At 43.1% G+C, this 22,055-nt stretch overlaps 1 protein-coding gene across 1 annotated transcript; it reads left to right on the forward strand.

Annotated features, from left to right (window-relative positions):
- Positions 1 to 4,152: 4,152 nt before the first annotated feature.
- Positions 4,153 to 21,448, forward strand: LOC142587768 (uncharacterized). Its single transcript, XM_075699006.1, has 5 exons — positions 4,153 to 4,395; positions 12,837 to 12,973; positions 13,039 to 13,130; positions 16,480 to 16,569; positions 21,121 to 21,448. Exons 1-5 carry the CDS (start codon positions 4,180 to 4,182, stop codon positions 21,279 to 21,281), a joined length of 696 nt encoding a protein of 231 aa, XP_075555121.1. The 5' UTR covers positions 4,153 to 4,179; the 3' UTR covers positions 21,282 to 21,448.
- Positions 21,449 to 22,055: the final 607 nt, after the last annotated feature.

Genomic DNA, 22,055 nt, shown 5'->3' on the forward strand with positions numbered 1-22,055 from the left:
GGGGAAACGGGTTGGGGTGCCCCTTTTTCCTCTGCGAGAATGCTATCTTATACAGGAATCTTATGCAGTGTTTACACGATGCATCTTCGGCGATCGAGGCAGATCGGCATCGAATTTATCAACTACTGATTCCACCATGCCACGAAAGAAACAAATGTTATGCTCGCGGTTTGCAGTCAACGAACAGCACCCAGCGATTGAAATGCGATACTAGTAGTGCGGGGCAGCCGGTACTGTTTGCGCCAGCAATAAGTGCTGGTGAGTTGTCATATAAATACGACCATTCGTCGAAACGATTACAGCGCTTGCATCGCCAGTTGTGCGCCTTGCACCCAATATAGAGAGCTTTGGATTACAGGTTCCGGACATTCCATCCCAGCTATCATTGTCGAGAAGCATGTCGAAGCATGTCGAGGCCGGTGGTTCTATGCCTTGCGTATCATTAAGGACTTGGCCTCGGATCAAGGCTGCGTAGTGCTTACCTGTGGCTGGAACATCACGTCGTCAACTCTTCTTTTGTCGGCGTATTCTTTGCTTCTATGTTTCGTCGGTTTGGCGAAATTCCGTTAAAATGTCGTCGAGTTAGTCTTTTTGGCGTCTTCATCGGTGGTGGAGGATCTTCGTCAGGTCGACGAACAACGACCGCACCTCCATTGGTTGCTGCTTTTAGTTTTGCTGATATAATCTCTGAGATGGTCCCCGGATCACCCAGTGTATGGTTGGCGTTGCGGAGATAAGTAGCGGCCTGGAGACGGCCAATGTGACAGCTGTCGAGAGCTCCACTGACTGGCGGCGAGCTAGTCGGCTATGTCACAAGGCCGCCCCCCAGCTGTGTATGCAGCACACTGACGGCGAACCCTCTTAGGCCCATCTCGCGGCATTTGGGCATCGGCGGTAGACGTGCCACGCTTCTCCGTAGTGATAGCATTGCGGGCGGTGGTCAGGGGCGCGCCAAACATCAGTCTTCCTTGGCAGGCTGCGCGGTGGCACGGGTTGGCTTGCTGGCGGGGGCAGCGGTGGACGACGTAGCTGCGGAGTTAGCGAGCCCTGGCGCAGACATGGAGGGGGAACGAGGCGACGGGTGATGGCAGCGTAGGCCATCGCTTCAGGCTGAGGCTGTGGCGATTCCGGCTCTACTTCGGGAACTACCAGTGAATGCTGGATTTCATCCCGAACTACGTCAGCAATCACATTAACTTGGGACTGTAACGCTAAGGACATCTTCCAGAGTTGTACGTGCACAACATGTCTGATTGTCTATCGCCAGTCGTTGGGGCTGAGGGCTTCAAGTTCTCCATAGTCTCACTTTGAGGGGCGATGGAATTGCCTCGCGCGCAACCCTAACGTCTTCTCAAACGACGTTGCTTCTGACAAGTTCTCACACGGTCGTGGGCGGGTTGCGCATCAGTTCAGCGAAGGGTTCTTGTTTTACACCGCGCATGAGAAGGCGCACAATTTTTTCCTGACTTTTTGGGTTGGCATGACGGAAAAGATTAGTAATCTCTTCCCTGAATACCATGACGTTCTCGCTGAGGCTTGTAGTACAAGTTCGGCCCCTCTTTTTCTGACGACGCTTGTGAAACTCCTTTAGGAACTCGCTCCAAAACAGGTGTCATGCCGTGAACGAAAACTTTCGACTTAGAACCAAGTCCTGGCGGTGGCTTCCAATGAGAAACAGGCGTGTCTTCAGTGTTCCACTTGTTGTAGGCTGACACCCTCTCGAATGTCTCGAGCCAGGTCTCCAGGTCTTCCTATGAAGCTCCGCGGAAGGCAGGGGGCTTCCTGGGTTGCTGTAATAGTTTCTGATGATTTTGTGTTAATTGTTCTACTCTGCTGGGCTAGAGAAGCGTGCTCCAGGGGCAAATTTTGTAGTCTGCGGCTTGATCGGTGGTCCGGAGCGACGTTGATGCTGTCTTCCGGTTCCGGAATTTGATGATAGCTTTTGCGGGTGTTGGGTACATGAACGCAAACACCTGCACGAGATGTCAGATAGTAGTGGCCGAGAAGAAAGCAGCTAAAACTTGAATGACTAAACAACATTTCATTGAGCGAACCGGTGCTTGAACAGGCTACACTCAAAAATCAACGTTGGCGGCGAAAATAGTCAGCAATCGTCGAAAATTGGATAAGCGGGTCAAGCGCATTGTCTTTTTTATATTAGTCATCGAAGCTTCCAGAGTAATCAATGGTGCTTCCAGGAATCACTTCGCGAAGTTAATACACAACTCGCGTCGCGCACACAGGCAATCGGATCACACAAGGTTAGGTGACAACAGACAGCGGATAGAACCATCGATAACATTCGGCAAACTTCTGATACATGCAGCCGCGTCCGCGTCAACGATAACATTTGTTAGGCGGTGAAACGCGGTCACCCGATAAAAATAAATTAGTGCACGTGTCAGTGTGTTTCTCACGCAGTATAGCCGTATTTCTTTAAGGAAAACAAAGTAAGAAACAACTTCAGAAAGAAACATAATTAGGAATTTTCGCGCTCTGCGAGATATAATTCGAAATATGTGTACTAACAACCATAAAAGCAAACTTCTTTACGTCGAAAGACGTTTATATAACAAAAAAGCAATGTCGTGCAAGAATGCAAGTAATACACGAGCTGGCAAGTAATGATAGAGTCTGGCGAGGATTTCAGTACGACTCGCGACTTTGAAAGGAGCATCTGACAGGCTATAGTCACACTGTTTTTTTCCACCTTCTGCATTCATAACCTAATGCTTTTCCGGATCCCTTTATCCCAGCGATGAAAATGCTCAGTAAACAGTGTTAACCTCAGTTTGACCTACTCGCCGTTTCATAAGTTTATTGTTTCTAAAAAGTGTTTCTAACATTTGTAATTTGCTACCACAATATTAGAATATACACAGAATGCTCATTCATGCAAGTATATGACAATTCATCGTCATGTTGGTTCTCCTCCCAGTTTGTGTTAGGTGAAGCACAACATGCTTCTCCTGGCTAGATATAGTAACCCCTGCCTTACTTAAATCGGCTCCGACCTACGAGTCTGTCTGCGAATCTCATCACAACACCTAATCCTTTGTGACGTAATGCAGTGTGGTTGCCAGTCGCATCGGTATTAGACATGCTATACCTACTCATCTCTTTGCCTTGCTAAACTACCTATAGCACACGTGACTGATTTGCAACAGACCCCTCCTGTACATGAGGAAGTCAGCACATACTAAATACCTCATGCTTACAAACGTTTCTAACTTTATTTTCTTGAGCTGTGTTAGTACCCTTAAAGTGCATAAGAAAGTTTTGTCTTAGCGATCTTTAATGCAATAATGATATTCTAATCAGAACACAGATACCTGCTTGACAAAGATCTATGATATACGTACCTTGAAATACCAGATCACCTTCCAAGAGCAGGTAAAGAAATTAAATACAACGCAGAAAGTACAGTTTAAATTATCATAGGACACCTTTCTTGGTCATTTTTTTACGGTCTTGCCACTACACGTAGGTCTATTTTATATTTTGTCGACAATGGCAACGTTTTGTCGCATGACATTGCAATGCAACACTTCAAGAAGATTTCTTTCGCAAGCAAGGTTGTACTTTTTGTAACAGGGACAATGATTTGTGAAATTTGACCCAGAGGGTGGAGTACATCCTTAAAGCATAAAAATTCTACCTGTAGTGAGAGGGCAGCTAGGGAATGAAACCACGCAGCCAGCTCGCATACCGTGACCTTCTGTTGTAGCTGTAGTTTGCGGACATATTTTCCAAATATGCCTCTTTTTTGTAATATAGAGAAATAGGCATTTTGCGAGTCGGTTGTTCTGCAAGGTTACAGTGGTAGGAGATATTTAAGGCTTTTAGAACGAGGCGGCAAATATGGAACGCTTCTTTTAAACAACCGAATGTTATCCACGCTCGCCCTAATAGCAAAAAATATAGTAGGAATATGAAACTTGTAGCGGGCTATGCGCTTCAGTGACATTCTTCATGGAGACCGGTCTGACACTGAGAATTTAAAAAAAAATGTGCAAAAATGCCTGAATGCCAAAACAGCAAAATAGTGACGTGCGAAACGGCCTCTAGAATATCATCTGCAAGTGAAGATGAAAGAAGGCATCATAAAAAAATACATGCGAGTATATATTGAAATCTGAGTAGATACGACGGGCTTCAATTTCAGTCAGCACAGAAGCAATGCGTTTAGACTTAGTGCTTTCGATGCTTAATTTGTCACTATCAGTGACAACGGAGGGTGGCGATAAGGCAGATGTGGAAGGCTACAAGACAGATTACGACGAATACGACAGTGCAGAGACCGTAGATATGCATAACGCAAAGGCAACGACTGCAACTGTAAAGAGGACTCCTAAACAAAAACCGAAAAAGGAAGATTATACTGACATATTAAAGGTAAATATAATTCCCCTTTTTTACTGTGTGTCTGGGGCCGTGGTGTCAGGTAAGCTTTTCCTTACAGTGATAGAACAGCCAGTACAACTAAGTACCATCTTAAGCAGCGCTTCCAAATTAACAACCGCATATTGCAGAACCTGCAATACGTAATAATGATAGACATTATTTATGCAGCCTCTTGCAATTTCACTATAGTTTGGCTTATTTTCCTTAGCAAATTGCTTGTTTCGAAGATTATATTCCTTTTGTCACGAGGATGAGCTTACTCGTCTATGACAGAGGCAACACTTCCGACTAACGTGCTTGATATTGCGCTAGGTCTTTCTCAAGTTAGAAATCACATAACCTTTACTACGTGTTTGCCTATAATACAAACATTTTTATTACGTTAATGTAGGCATTATTCCCATTTTCTAGAAATTGTTACATTAATTGATATCTCCGTTGTTACATCGGCCGTGGGATGTTCTGTTGCCAAAGGGGATGAAGATTTGTATGGCGCCTGTAGTAGGACAGTTGATGAAAGGGTAAAATACAGGCGAAATTTAGGGTGCAATGTATTCTTATTTTTTTCACAGGTCCAATATCCTTTTTCCCCAATATTATTTCTCATTTTTATTCACTTCTACTTTTCCAGATCAAGAGTTTAATTTACAGAAATGTACTTCTATTATAATGCAGTGGAATTATAGTGCAGTGGTGGCATAGGTAGGGCGTCCATATAGTAATAAAATACTGCTTGTTTCGCTAAGCCCGAGAACCTGGAATCTCTTCTCTTTATTTATTTATTTATTTATTTATTTATTTATTTATTTATTTATTTATTTATTTATTTATGTGCTCTCAAAGCCAATGCGAGGGTACACACAGGAGTGGCGTCACAAGTTCGAAATGGGAGTCTTGAATGATGCATGCTCAGTGTTGTTGGCGATGGAAACGGGGAGGTGACTCCATTCGGATGATGGCTTCGGCATGTAGGAGCAGAAGTACGTGTTGGTCTCGCAGAATGGCACCTGAACCTTGAATTTATGGTCGACGCGGGATGAAAGACAACAAGGTGGCGAAAACAATGTGCGTTTCTGTTCAGGATTCGTAACGAATGTTTATGAATGAGACATAGGCGGGCCTGTTTCATTCTGATAGAAAGTCTGCGAAGTTCTAGAGATATTTTATTGAAGTAATAGTGGCGCTGCGAGAATAATTAGCAACAATGAACTTAGCTAGAACAATTTTGGATGACTTCTACTGCGTTTACAAGTATAGAGGAGCGAGGATCCCAGATTGAAGAAGCGTACTCGAGTTTCGACCTGACTAAAGTTTCATAAGGAAGTTTTTAGGAAATAGGAGCCAAAGCAAAGTTACGTGGCAAAAAACCAAGCGTGCCACTCGAATGAATAATGACGTAGTTAATATTAGTATTCCATGTTAGATATTTATCTATGTGGACACCTAGCTATATATAAGTATTGACAGATGACAACTGAAATTAGTAATGGAATAAGCAGCCACAGTAGTTAGCAGTTCTTCGGGAAATCCTCATTATTGTGATTTTTTCAACATTCAGTTTCATGAACCAGAGTGAACACCAAGAAGTAAGCCTGTCAAGATCAAATTGATGTTGAGAAGGATTATGAGGCTTAGTTATTACGCAATATAGGACACCACCATCGGCAAATAACCTGAATGCTCATATAACGCATGAGGGAAAGTTGTTAATGTATATTACAAACAATAAGGTTCCGAGGACGATGCCTTGCGGAATACCGCATGTGACAGAACAATTGCGGCAGTTATGGCCGTTAGCACAGACATGATGGGTTCTGTTGGAGAAGCATTTATTCCGCTGCAGTAAATTTGAGTCAATATTTATCATACTTAGTTTTGGCAAAAACAAACGGTGCGGAAAGGTGACGTAGGCTTTTTGGAGATCAAGAAAGATACAGTCGGTATTAGAAACATTGTCAGGTGCCAAAATAGGCCGCTAGTAAAGAGTAGTTGAATTTCGCATGAGTATTCTTTCCTTAAACCGTGCAGACTTTTGCGTAAGAAGTTATTTTGTTGGTGAAATGCGATTAGATAAGAACAGATAACGGGTTCGCGAGGCCCACCTGGGATACGCGTCAAAATGATGGGTCTCTAATTAGAAGGACTAGATGAGTTAAATGGCATATGCACAGCAATCACCTTCCTCGCCTTCCAATCGCTGGGCATTGAAACATGTTGCAATGACGGCAAAAAAAATTCTCCGAAAAAATGACTGAGCAATAAATGCCAGTCTGCATCAGGAATTGAGGAGTGATTTCATCCATTTCAGGTGCTGATGTTATCATTTGAGGTCTGATATTAAAAAGCCATATTTGATGAGTGATGATTGGTTTCATACAAGGAAGTCAATAATGAGCTAGTATTGGTAAATCGTTCAAGTTGTCAGCAGAAAATGGATTTGTAAAAACGTCTCGCACCGCTGCACAGCACCTGTCACTTACGATCGCTGAATCAAGTTCATTACAAAGATCAATATTTTTTTATTTTCGGACCATTACCAAGGCTCCAGAATTTACGAGGGCTGCACTGTAAAAGAGAAGGTTGTGTATTGCCAAAGAAAGTACGTTTAGTGGTTATAAAGTGGTTTTACGTGGCAAAACCACTTTATGATTATGAGGCACGCCGTAGTGGAGGACTCTGGAAATTTCGACCACCTGGGGTTCTTTAACGTGCACCTAAACCTAAGTACACGGGTGTCTTTGCACTTCCCCCCATCGAAATGTGGCCGCCATTCGATACCTCGTGCTCAGCAGCCCAACACCCTAGCCACTGAGCAACCACGGCGGGTCCCCGTTCGAACAGTTGACCCGGGAAAATAGCAATATGTTAGTGAGTTAATCCTACTTTTGAACGATACCCAGTTCTATTCCACAGAGCGATCTGAAGCGCATTCCATGTATTGTTCAGGACAAACTTATTACTCCGCGCATATGTTGCTTGCGCATTGTGCCCAAACAAACACAAGCGTCGCATATATATAAAACAATGTGTAATGACGATGTGATTAAACGCTCTCCACATACGTCTGATGTCATTATCTCCTGCAATATTGCCACGAAGAAGAAGCGAATGTGTAAATGCATCCTCAAATATTTCGAATGTAACTGTGCAGGGAAACATATCTATACATTAGACAGGAAAGGAAAGCGAGCAGCAGGTTGGCAACTGCTACCAGAAAGGGCACAACCCCTGCCTGCTTTTGAGAAAGGAGGTGACAGAAACACAAAAAAATGGGAGACAAAAAAGAGAGGACAAAAGAAAGAGCAACAAGAAAAATCTAAAAGAATCAAGTAGAACGCAGTAGGGCGGGATCACTGAAGGTCACCCTACCACAGAATGCTAAATTGAAGAAACGGTGTCTGAGCTAAAAGCCTGAACCTAAACTAGTTAAATCTAGAAAATTCAGTACGGCGAGATGAGCCTGACCGCTACGAGACGCACAACCACTGGGGTACAAACATTCGTCTAGTGTCGTACACCACAGGCCAAGACGACGATAGTCCCTCACTAGCGACATGCGCTGCGCGCTGCAAGCGGGACACTCCAATATCAAGTAGTGAAGTGTCTCGCAGCAACCGCAACACGTACGCGATTGACAGGACACACGTCCTTGTCTCTATAAAGGTTCGCACACTTTGACACAGCCAACCCTCAGCTTCAGTGGTCGCGCTAGCTCCCTAGCGCGACAAGGCCAGACTCGATCGTGACCAAGCAGCGGGAACGTTCCATTTGCGAAGTCCTGGTTGGGATGCCGCTTCAGTACTTGGTGACGAATCAGCTGACGAGCGCCATAAATCGTGCACAAAGTTCAGGGCAAATAGAGTTGTTATTAGCGCAAGTTGAAGCCATTCAATCCGCCTCTTCATTTCCCGTGTTTCGCACATGTGAAGATATCCACTGTGAAGATATCCAATTTTGCTTGTCTGTTAAGTAATGCTGCGCAGAACTCGGTAATCGAGGCGCAGGAAGAGATATACAGTTTTAAACATTACCAGCTCCAGCAAATAGCCTTTAACGTCTTTTACACTGTCTTACCATGCACTTTGGTCTGCGTTGTCTGTCAGCCAGCCACCGGAAACTCCCGGAAGGAAACGGCCTCCACTAAGTTTGACAGCGATGTTTTCTACTGACAACTCCCCTTCCAGATGTGCACACAAAGAAGCGAAGGCATCACCCCGAGCGGACACGAGTGTTAGCCTAAGCCCGGAGTGTAAGGGGATCCAAATGGTGCGGACTTACTTTGGCTGGCAGGACCGACAAAGCGACGTGTGCAACACATCAATACTCCGCTAAATAGAGCTGTTGGTGAACCCGGACCGCCACCAAGCCTTACACTAATGGTATGAGAGTTGCGCGAACAGACACTATAACGTCAATAACGTACAACTATAATGGTGGACAAGCTTCAGTCACAATGACGCAAAACATACGTGAATCAATGGCTTTTAGATATATGTTCATGCGTCCAGTAGCATGGAAGAATATGACAATGCTATTCGGAGCAGATACACACCACATTACCTCATACAGGAAATGGTTTAGAATTTCGCTGTACAGAGAGGATATTGAAAAATTCTACAAAGTTTCAAACTGAAAGAGGCCTTATGTACCTTGCCTTATTAAAAGAAAATGCTCTTCTTTTTCCAGTTATCCAGCCTAAGCAAGCGCTATTAGTATTATTCTTCGCAGCGTAGAGTACTGTGCGCACTTTCTCTTCCATGTTTCTGCTTCAATGGCAAAGGATAGCTGTCCGCAAGTACAGCGCTCCGGCTGAGCAAGTGTGTTTTTGTGCTCGCCTGGGCGAAACGAAGAAGAAACGTCAAGCTTGCTTTCTCTAATGTTTCACTGGCCCTGACCAACGACGGTGATTTTCCGTCGCTCTCACCTCATCCGCCATCGAGGGCCAACGCTTGCAGTGCCAGAGGCGGCGCTCTTCATCACGCTCGCGAGATGCGCCGTGGCTGCCTGGGCGCTCTTTCTTTCGCCAAGCAGCATTTACCTTGGGTGGGGCTACGCGCGAATATGTAAACCAATGTGTAGGCCTCCATCAGAGCGCTACCCCACTAAGATGCAGTGACACTGTCGCCGGGAGTGATATTCGCGAGGTCACTTCAATTGCCGGTGGGCCAGCCTCAGTTGGCGCTGGGTTTCCGCAGATGAGCGTGCGGTTCAAAGGTGTACAGCGAAAGAAGCGGCGTGTGCCGAAGAGCTCTCACCACTCTCACCTCATCCGCCATCGAGGACCAACGCGCGCACTGCCACAAGCGGTGCTCTTCGTCACGCTTGCAAGATGCGCCGTAGCTGCCTGGGCGCTTTTTCTTTCGCAAAGCACAATTCGCCTTGGGTGCGTTTACGCGCGAATATGTAGACCAATGTGTAAAAATCCATCAGGGCGCTACGTCACTAAGATGCAGTCACACTGTCGCCGGAAGGGACTTTCGCGAGGTCACTTCAGTTGCCGGTGGGCCAGCCTCAGTTGCCACTGGGTTTTCGCAGTTGAGCGTGCGGTTCTCAGGTTTACAGCGAAAGAAGCGCAGTGTGCCCACGAGCTGCATCGAGGTTGGCTGCGCAAAAAGACGTGAGAAGTTTAAGTTTTCACAGATTTCCAGTTGATGAATACCCGTCCCAAGCAGAAACCTTCCCAGGCGAAAATTATATTGTGATGCCTGCTCATCAATCATACTCGGAACATTTCGAGACAGTTTTGTTTCTGTGTTAATTTGCGTGGCCTGTATTAGCTAAGAGTACGTAGGATCTTCTATAGCTGGTCATTACAATTTCTTACCTCACTGTGCGAAGACTAGATCAAGATTAGCCTTGAATGTAGGGGGAGCGAACAGATGCACTTGAAAGTACACCCCATGCGTAGACGAGATAGCGTCACGGAGGTTCACATAAACAGTCTGCACGGTCTCAGCTACGTTATTTTCTGTGCGGATACCAACGAACGCACCTAATTTTCAATTGCCAACAAACGCATCAACAAACTCGCCTGGATTTTCGCGCGCGAAGTAAGCATTACATAGTTCTTTCGCGAGGCAATACTGAATAAAAACGAGATTTCAGCCACGCTTTAAAAGAAAGGGTAGGTTACAGGCGGTATTATTAGGCGTATTGCCGTCCGATCAACGTCGGGGACGATTTCTGGAAAGTTAGAACAATATGCGGCCTCGTATCGGACGTGGGCTGAATGACAAATATCTCGGACATTGTTGCGTAATCGCCGGAGTGATAGGACAACCACGGCCATCAGCGCAGACCTGCACATCTGGTGGCAGGGCCGGTTCCTCGCCACTCCCCTCACCCAGCTGAGCCGGTCACTTTTATCGCTGCTCACGGCGGCATATAATGGGACTACAGTTTGTTTTTGTAACCTCAAATAGTAATGAATCGAGCAATATAGGTCGAGTGTGCGCCTCTTATGTAAATGAGCGCTCAATGCGACACAAATCAAAATTTATTTCCAGTGTCTTACGTGCTAAAATGATGATATTGACATGTACATGTGTTTCTCTTTCTGCAGTGACTGCTTTAGATCAGCTAACAAAGGCTAAAACCTAATTCGTCGGCTCAGGACAATCCTGCACGAATCGAAAATCTCTCGAATATTATCGCTATTCGTACATCTTGTCACCGATCCTTGTGTAATCGGACTGTACGTGTGAAGCAAATTGTGCAGCCCTTTTTGGAAGGCACGCGGGGAGCGTCGAATACGATGGAGCCTTCTACGATCCATGTATGAATGCGGATGCCTAACCCACTAACTAGATTTTCGACGATGGCTGGTTTTGCTCGCCGCTATCGTTGTGCTTGAGTGTTACTTATTACTTTTTTGGGGGGTGGGGGATGGCATAAGATCGTCCATAGCTTAGCTTTGACACCGCCTCGTTCTTTACCGTAACTATACAACCTTACGATAAGAATTAGGAAGGAACAGCGCCAACTAAGACAATCACGAGAGGGAGAACGACACAAGACAAGTGCCAACGCGTTTTGGAAGCTTTCCATACAAAGAGAGCAAAAAAACAGTTCTTTTCGAAGCTTTCCATATAAAGAAGAGAGAAAAAAAACTGTGTTAGTGATACTTCCGTGACCCTCTTCAAAAGCGAAGTGTCCTATCCAGAACGGTTTGGCAGATGATGGATTGTGGTCATTGTGTGCATGTCTGTGATTTTCCTCATATTTGGAACCATCTTCCAATGTGAGTATAAGGCCAGTCGCGGTGGGGGACTGCGCCTAATTTAGACCATCTGGGCTTGTTTCACGTGCACCCAGTGCTCGGTACACATGCGCATTTGCTTTTGAACCCCATAGGAATGCGGCCCCCACGGACTTAATTTTATCCAGGGATCTCGGGCTTAGAACTCTAGCGCCAAGACCACTACGCCACCACGGCGGGTGCCCAGTGCTAAATGGCTGGCGTGACCTCAAGCAAGCTTTCCGACGCCTTGTGGTCTCGCATACAGCAAGCGTGCAAGCACCGTGTCAAGCGTCTCGTCCTTATTGGACGTAGTACCTCTCGTGTCCTATTGACACCAACTACAATGAGAAGGCCAAAGTACTTGAGCCTACGCCAATCGCTGTGTCAAACAACATGCGCTATACGCCACCATTAATAGCCGTTACCATTACCTGTGGCAATAAATAAAGCCAACCGACCAACCTTGCGGACAGAAATCAAGTAATCGGAACTAGCAACGCTTTCGAATGAGAAGGCCAGCAATTTTTTTAACGCATTGCGAACACGCAGGCTTTAGCCTTCATCGTATTGCGCGTATGATAAGGTTACACAGTTTTCGATAGTAGCGAAATGGAAAGCCACAGTGTAACTTGCATTGGGTGCACGTTAACGAAGCGTATGTATTGAAAATTATTCGGAAGTCCAGCGCCAATACGTGCATCGTAATGAAATAGCGGTTTTGGCACGTAACGTCCACGCTGAAAATAAGAAGCCTTCCGAGAGAACAAGAGCTTACGCGATTGCGCTCCATTGCTTGGAAAAAATCCACAGTGCCTACTGTTATTTGCAAACAAGATGTAGGTCTATAATGACAACACCGTCCTCGAAGATGAAGCACGACGCTAAATCTTCTTGCTGCAGCTAAAGCTTCTGCTTCGGGCAAGACGGTCCACTTGATTGCATATATGCAAGGCACACACGCACGTACGACTGGCTTGTTTCAATTTTACATTTACAATTTGAAGTCAGATGCACCTCGCCAAAACCCAGAACAACCAACGCCACCCGGTATACCAATGTTGCATACTATTTCTCGGTTGTGTAATGAAGTTGCCGCAAAATATACTTAGGATAGCTTCTTTCAAGATACTTTTCCTTAAGGAGTTCGTCATATGAAATGCATCTTTTTTGCTTGCCCATTATGAACTTTCAGTTCCTTAACACAACTGAGAAAATTTGGGTATACCAGAGCACTGAAAGAACCAACGATACATGCAAGGTGGACGATATTGAATATGTATATGAGCTCGGTGCCTGCATCACCAGGTACCACATATCTAAGGGATACACGTGAGTTTTTTACGAAGAAGATAAACTTTATCCTTATATATAACAAGAATTTCTTTTGCGACTAGGAATAAAACATCCACTGCAGTCCAGTTCTCGTATCATTGGGCTGGTGAAGACACCAGCCTCCCTTACCATGAAATGACAGTTCCAAATGAAGGCAAGTAAATATGTGTTGATCGTTGTTATTCTTGAATAAGTGGTGTGCTTTTTGTCTCCATATTTTTACCTCATCATAGGTAAGTTCTGATTCAAAAAGAACATAGTTGGTAAGTAAAGCTTTAAATCGAAGCATAATAATTTAACGTGACAAATTTCCCGTTTGGACTAATAAAAGTGCATGTCATGGATGGCTTACGTCACTGAATATCCCAACCATAATTATTTTCATGGCCTAAATTACATAAAATATTGTACCATGGCCATATTTTTTATGAGAAGCTAGTTGAGGAAGTGACTTCAGAAATAAAATGACCTCTACAGCTGTCTATAGTGCATAACCTCTTTTGGAGTAGAACAAAAAAAGATATAAAATCTGGATATCCCACTATCCTTGATGCTTCGAGTTACTTCAGTTGAGCTAGAACAAGAGGTACAGATGGGTGATTTTTCGTAAGTCGCAAGTGTATAAAGCCTACAGAGAATGACCAAATTAAAATCAACAGGATAATTGTTTAGTTGATGTATAAAAGCTATAAAAAATTACCCAGATAAAAAAAACTGGTCGCAGGTGGGATCACACCTGCGGTCAGCTGTGTTTACGTCGCCTTTTATTCAGCTGGGTTTACATCGCCTCAAATTATTCTTTGTAGATTTATGACAAATAATCAAGTTATTCCAGCTAGGCATTTCTTCTTTCATTGTTTGCTACCGTTGTATGGTTGTGACTTCATTTTAGCGAATATGTCTAGGCTATTGTCAGTTATTGATGCTTCCAACTGCATCTTCACTACCACTGTTAAATGAATAGTTCTATCGATGCATACATTTCGTTTAGGCCTATTAAAGGGTCTGCTATTTAATACTTCGGAGAATTAGTCTACATGTACCATTTTTCAGCACTCTTGCTCGTCTGTGGTGTCGTAGGGACGTCCTAGATATGTTGAAGAAATGGAAATGCTGGCCGGCCTAATCCAGGTGCATTAAGAAAAAAGAAAAAAAAAGAACACTTCCCAGATACAGTTAACAATTATAAATAAAGTGAAAATATTTCTAGTCAGAATCGCAGAATGTTAAGATTCTGTGCGGGGACAACAACGCATCCTTTTGTTGTCTATTCAGGAATGCGCGTGATAATACAAGAATAAATTGAATTTTGAGGTTTTGCATGCCGATTGACGATCTCGTTATTAGGCACGTCATAGTGTGGGACTATGCATTAATTTGGACCACCTGGTTTTGCTTACCGAGCTGGGTTCCTAACCTGAGTTATTGTTTCAGGCCCCGACCTCTTGTTGGGTGCGCAGCGCCATAGCCGCCAACCCAACACGGTGGTGGCTAGCAAAAGAGACCCACTGCAGACAACACTTCCACATTGCACTACATAAGGCACAATTCCGGTAGAAATTGTTACCAGCACTGGCCCAACACTACCATTTCAACGAAGTGCAAGCCAGTCAAGTGTTCTCTCCGAGTTAGAGGTCACATCATATGAACGCCGCGACAATGCAACAGCAAGCTTGTGTATAGCATAGTACCAGAGTTGGGCGACCTCGTAGCCTTTAAAACGGCAACTTCTGGGTCGATGTCTGCGGTATGACAAACACTGTCTACACAAAGGTTCTTGAATACGCAACCATGCTTACCGCGAACGTTTTGCCAGAGGGATTCTGATAGCAATGACTTCATACTGACTTCATAAATTTGTAGTAAGAAAACGTGACACAATTTTTACGTGAAAGAAGCAATATATAGGCGCACGTACAAATATTACGTACGTGCGCCGAAATTCTGCGTCCTCGTTCAGTCGCGCCTAAATATTGTTAATTGATTTAGTAAGCGAATGCTTACAAATTTATACGGCCGATAAAATACTATCCTTACTTTGTACTAATTCGCTATCGCAATCGGTGCTTCGCATTTAGGGAAAACTGGCGGGTTTTGTTTTCACATTTTTCCAATCGGAGTGCCGTCGCCGTGGTGGGGAATCGTACCAGCGGAAACGTGCTAGAGCGTCATAACCGCTCAGCTACCGAGGTTGGGTGTTCTTACGAGCTCAAGAGCAGGACAGCGCCTTGCGGCCTTTCGCACTTACATCTCCATTTCGCCAAGCGCAAAGGAGTTCAATTTTTCATATTCCCTCGATCAGAGACTACTGAATATAGTTTGCACTAATCTCGGCAGTCATCATCATCATCATCAGCCTAGTTACGCCCACTGCAGGGCAAAGGCCTCTCCCATACTTCTCCAACTACCCCGGTCATGTACTAATTGTGGCCATGTTGTCCCTGCAAACGTCTTAATTTCATCCGCCCACCTAACTTTCTGCCGCCCCCTGCTACGCTTCCCTTCCCTTGGAATCTCGGCAGTACTGAATTCTAAATAACAATATTCTAACAATCTAAAGGTCCAAGAAAACATCTTATAACTGTGACCAGTGCTTGTTGACAGCATACCACTCGTCGGGCTACCCAATAAAGTACATCTACGAACTACCGATGCGATCGTTTCCCTTTGAGATGAATATGACAGAAGGCTTCAGGTTACGCAGTCCGGTCCGCAGTACATGAAAAATGTTGAATCATCCCTGAAGGTTGTCCATGCACTGAAGTTAGACAGGGTGTAGGGGGACGATGTTTTTTTATTTATTTTTTTTGCGCAAGAGCCCCATTCTCGCCATCATAGACGGCGGAAGTAGAAAAAGCATGAAGAGCCAGTTTGACTTAGTAAAGTTAGCAGATGCAAATTTTTTTCAAGCTGAAACAGCCTCACTGTTGCTTTTTCCCCACCCACAACACACTCATGCACGTTCATCTGCTGTTCCTCTTCTCATAATTTCGATAGGTGTAACCACTAAATATTATGGGTTCACGCCTGCTGGTGAAAACGATCGCAACTTAGGTTTAACTTCGTTCTTGTTATACCTTGCACTGACAGTTTCGTAATGAATCACTAGCCTATTCGAAAGTGAGGTGGCAGTGATCCACCGTTAGCATGACGGCCTGCGTTTCGATCTAACCAGAAAGGGGCGCTTTCTTGAAATAATTCATGGTCCTATGCTCCAGAATCGCTCAGTCATTCTATTCTGTTTTCCAACGGTGATAGCTATGTCGTAATATCACTAAAGACAATTATATTGTGCTGAAATGACAACGTGTACTTATCGAGCAAGCTTATATGGTAATATATGGTATTATAGCGATTAGCTTAAGTTCACCACCACGGATATTTGTATATATAAGAGTGATATTAAGGTTAGTATACGCTATTAGTATTGATGTTGTTAAAAAAACATGCTCCGTCGCTAGCCAAAATTACTAACCTGCTTTCTTTTTTCATTTTCATTTTAGAAGTTCTGACCCCCTATGAGACATTAGTATACCAGAGCAAAAACAACGAATGTGGAGTGTTTTTTATGAATTTTCACCGTGATTTCACCGGTAGGTATATGGAGCTTATGGAAGGTGCTGCGGTATATCCTACCACAGGTTGATTATTCCTGTAACTTGAACGTCAATAATATACGTCCTAAATGTGCTAAATCTTTGACGTTTATTAGGCATGACATGAAGGCAAGCATATTTCATCAATTTTTAATGAAACGGCCGCACATATCTACTTGCTCCGTGTAAAAAATAGCATTTGGAACAATTTCAAGAGCGCAGTAAGCTAAGCAGGATGATGATGAAACTTATCAACGATCTCCCAATATCAGTAACCACTATTATCAAAATGAAGAGAGGTGCAAGCAATTATTTAACATGTTTGTTTACCGAGTCCTCAGTATTGCGTTCTGCAAAAGAAAATACGGTAATGTTTATAAGATGCTTATAATAATATGTAGATACCTTGCAAAGAAAAAGAGGCCCCAAACAATTTTGGACGGAGCAGCGCTCTGGCCCAGACGAAGTGACATACGCTGAGCTGAGACACGCTGAGACACGCTGGGCTGACTGACAACGGAATTGTTTTTGCGACGTATAAGCAGTTAATTACCATGCGGTTAGATGACAAAGCGGCTCGAATTGTCAAATGCACAAAGAAGGCACACAGGCTGCTTCCACCTAAGGATGCATGAGCACGGATAAATGATCATGATCACTGGTGTAGAGACATCTATCTGAAATTATTAAAATAAACATGGCTCACATATTCCTTTTCTTCCGATTTGTTAACCCCGTGAGGGTCACTGCCGTGCATTTATGGCTGCATAATCGAGTCCTAAGTGCTTACCGCCATAGTACATGTGTGGCGGGAACCAAACGTTTGAGAAAAGCTGCTACATCATTTCATGATCAATAAAAAAAAAGTATGATTGTGCTGCCGCCACGTCCCCCCCCCCCCTGGTATCCGCGAGAACTAATGTTTGCATTTGCTTCATGGTAACTGGCAGCACTGTGGCCGGAGATTATGCCCGCTGTGTCGGGTTTACCTTTGAGGACTCACGCTGGAGCTTGCGCACTTCTCATTGAGAATTATTGCGCGTACCATTGCGAGTTGCGGGCTTCGAGGGACCCGATCTCTCTCTTGTTTCTTATCACTCAACACATAACTCACCTGTATAGTCATGCGATTACTTTGTTCGCCGGTGGACGCTCTCGAACCGGCGAAACTTCCGGGCGTTCGCATCGTTTTGCCAGAAGCATGAGAACGGATAGAATCTGGTCTAGCTATCTTCTAATTGATTGCCACAATTTCCTCATTGACTTTTTTTCCTTTTCACGAATATACACCACTGAGTTTGCTAGCGTGAGCTCTCATGCCATGCGTTGATTTCCTTATGACCGCACGTCTCGGGGCCATGTTCTCTAACGATCAACTTCATTTTCCATTCTTCTCACTCTTCACCATTGGTTCAGACGTGACTTGAAACATGTGATCGCACCCTCCGCGCGAAGTATGAATGAAGGGGCACGGGAAAAACAACTTTCAAGAATAAAAAATCCAGTTGTGCCGAGTCTGATTAAATCATGAAAATAGGTCACGTGAAATTTCCTGCATTTTCTGAAGTAGTTTGAACTAGTTTTGAAGCAGTAATAGCGCACAGAGACGAGAAACGAAGAAAGTGGACAAGACGAAGCGTCTCTGTGCGTTCTTAGTTTCAAGGTGCAAGTAAATCAATTAGCCCAGTTATCCATTTTGTTACCGAACTATTTTTCTCCGATGTGTTCAACAACAATCTACTTATGAGGCTCCATGCATATAAAGAGCATCAGTATATTATCAATTAGGTGTTTTCCTTGTTTTTTTTAATTACGTCACCCTCAATTATTTAAATATGCAATGAATTGTGTGTGAAAAACAATATTTCTAAACAAAATGTTAACCTTACATGGGTAATTGGTAGTCTTGCATTCATCCCGGGTTGTTTGGTAGTTGTTGTTTTTCTATTTCCGGTTTTTTTTTCTATTCGACCCGCCATCCGCCCTCTTCCAACACAAGCCAACTGCTAGCTGTACATTTCTCTATTTCGTCTAGGTATACTTTTGCACATGGAAATCGAACTGAACGAACTACGTAAGGGATAAAGGCGTACCTCGACTGGTGTTTCTTGCTGCATTACATTTCGTGTTTCGATTTTCTGGTAAATCATTCCTACACAGTCCTGACAACCGGTTTAGTGGGGTGACACCAACTTTAACCTGTGCACACTCGTATGTAACGTTCAGATTTCGAGAACGGGTCATGGTTTCACGTTCAATTCTTGGTTACTTTCTGATTCCGTGCGTCGCAAAGCACTTGCTCCCCTTCACCATCGTCGGCATGACTAAGCTGTTTTCATGAAACAAACAACCATAATCAGCCTATCTCATGACTTGCATTTTCAAATTTTCTATCACGTCTTGCAAGATGAGCGGTGAATAAACAGGCTGATGTAAGGATTGCTTCGTAAGAGAAACTACCACGTAACAAGAACAACGAAGAGAATTCGAGGAGCTTTTGGTAAGGAGTGCGGTTAGCGCACTAAGCTGACAAGTGCGAGGGAGTTGGACACATAATAAACATAGTAGGTTACTGAGGAAGTTATGAGAATCTACACAATACCCAAATTGAAAGAAAAATCTCTTAGTGAGAGATTTTTTTCATCACTGCTAAGCAAACGGAGTGGTTTGTAAACTTTTGACCACAAAAGCTTCGAAATCACATTCACTACTTAACGAGACCGCCTCATGCATCTCTCGTGTTTTTTTATTTAAACAATGCTTCCCAGCACAATCAGACATTTTATGTCGCCAAACTAGATCAATTCTAAGTCAGTGCAGCGTATTGTCATTTTATGTTATTGCCATCGTGCTCCTTTTAACACCGTCACATCTAAATAACCACCTAGCCCATTTCTTTCTGTATGTACTAGAAGGAGCGAGGGCAGATACAGAAGTCTGGATACAAATTGAGTAGCATTTGCTATTCGATTCTAATTTTATTCGCCATTTCGTTATTTCAAATGATGCCATTTTTTTTCAAATTAAGACCTCATGTTTTCTCGAAGGGTAGATAGTGATAGAAGTCAGCACTGCACCAAATGATTCTGCTGCAGTGCCGCAGTGGTTACTGTGATCTGCTCAAGTTCATCGGTTAAAGCACCGAGCTGATCACTTCATCAACATAATATTCAGTCATTCCTAATAAATGCCTCAGAGGTAGGCAGTCTATATGTCAATTAGCTGTCTTTCTTTTTTCTTTCTTTCTTTTTTTTCTTTTCACTGATGTTTTTAAGACATTGAAACACTATAAGGTGTTGTAGTCTCATACTTCTTTTCTTGAACTAACTCAATACTCATTCCGCATTCATATGGTGGCATGCTGTTTTATTTTTAAAATGTTATCCATTTGCATGGTGCACCAGGTAACTAAAAATTTGCTTTACATTCAAAACATTCTCACTGTACCAGACGTTCATTTGCGAACAGGATAACGTGCATTAACTATACCTGTATCTCTGCCAAATTGATATTGTCAATGTGGCTATTTCTTCACAAGGAGAACTGCACCCCATGTTAATATTTCACTGTTTTTCAAAACGCAGTAGTTCATATTAACTTGAAAATTCACAGGTATATTTTCTTGAATGTTTTTATTAAATATCGTTGAAAATGTTCACTATTAGAATATCCCTACTATTTTGTAGTATTGTAGAAAAGGTTAGATTGGAGAATTAAAAAAATATGATATCATAGAACGTGATTATTATATTAGCATTCCCTTATAAGGCTTTTGGTATCGGTCTGAAAAGAGTAGGGCACTGCGTACTCAATTATCCAAGAAATCCCATCAGAAAAAATTCTCACTAGAAAAGAATATATTCTTACAGGCAACTGGAGCATATACAACCACATTTTCGTAACGTTTATTTGAAAGGTAACCTAAGCAATCGAAGGGAACATAGGCTGGGCGGGAAGAATTTGGGCAGCAGGAGGAAGAAAAGCAACTGACACGAGCTGTCTCTTCTTTCTCCAGGTCGATATAAGCACTGGCTGTTGTTAGCATAAAGCTTAGAGAAAGCCCTGTTTGATGAGTGGTCTGAACTTCCTAAGAAGTATGAAACATTTTAACAGAAGATACATCTGACATGCTTTGACATGCATAATTCCCTATTAGCCGGTCAATAATATGATCAGTTAAATTCGAGAAGCATAACATCATTGTCTTGTAAAATTGACACTTCATTTTCATTTTCGTTGGTAAACTGCACATAGCGGTATGAACGCCGCTTTACGTTATTGAATAGGTAAAACGCTTACGTTCATTATCGCTGCAGTCATATTTCTTGTTCAAATGCTTTATTTATTAATTTCGGGTACTGCATCAGTGGCCTAAATTGACGACACAATTAATGTATATTGAAGTCGCGTAACGGCGTCGTCAAGTAAAATACATTGCTTCGGTCCTCCCATACACATGAATACTTGGTGAAGGGGATCATGAGGTATACGTAAGAATGCCTCAGTAATAACGTTGTTCGTCTGCACTGTCTTGGTTTGTGATTTCAGATCCTGATGTCTGGGCTGAGCTGAGAATAAAAAACTCATCGTTACTAACGGGACCAGATCAGGAATGCCTAAAGCTTTTCCAAGACTTTTCTCTGAACCAAAGTGTTACTTATAACTACACTTCTGAATGCCAGCGCATATTCCTTAGCCAAGCATTCTAAAACAGAATAACATAAAAATACACTTAAGAAAAATATTTGGTTTCGACTTACCACAACACATGAACGCAGGAGAAGCAACCAACTAGAAGTGTGTTTCAGTCGCAAATCCTGGAACTTCTTGGCGGAAGCATCTGTAAAATAAAATCTATTATTTAGGCAGCTCCTACAACCAGTCTTCAAGGCATATTCTCCTCCTCATTCCCATGCCTCACTTTGTTGGCTGTGCAAGCACTATTTTGCTTGTAACGTCTATTTTATACAGATAGAATGAGAAACCTCTGACCCATTGCTAGTATTTGTGTTTTGTATTATTTATCTACTTTATCTGGAGATAAGCCAGGCCACACTACGGCATTGGTTAAAGATTCAGTAGTTGACGAATAACTCAAAACTAAATTTAAACACATTTCAAATGGAATAAAAAAGACAAACGAAACAACCTACAAAAGTCTAGGAATATTTCATATCATTTGCACATTTGACAAATGATTCCAGAGTGGGGATGTTCTTAAAGACGCGTCAGATAGTCTGCCATTGCAGTGTGGAAACAAAAATTATTTATGGAGTTTTAGTTGACTTAGTTTCCGGCGAATGGTATAACTGCGGATAGGCCTGCGTGTGGGCAGTCATATATGTTTAGACATTTTTTCAAACTTATAAAGTGCCTGCACATGTAGTTACTAAAATAATAAAAATGAAAACAGTCATTCTCTCTTACTGCTGCTCTTATTAGTTTCGTTTTTGAGCTATGCAAAAGCTCTATGATGCTACATT

Source organism: Dermacentor variabilis, chromosome 7 (genome assembly GCF_050947875.1).
Source record: "Dermacentor variabilis isolate Ectoservices chromosome 7, ASM5094787v1, whole genome shotgun sequence".
NCBI lineage: Eukaryota > Metazoa > Arthropoda > Arachnida > Ixodida > Ixodidae > Dermacentor > Dermacentor variabilis.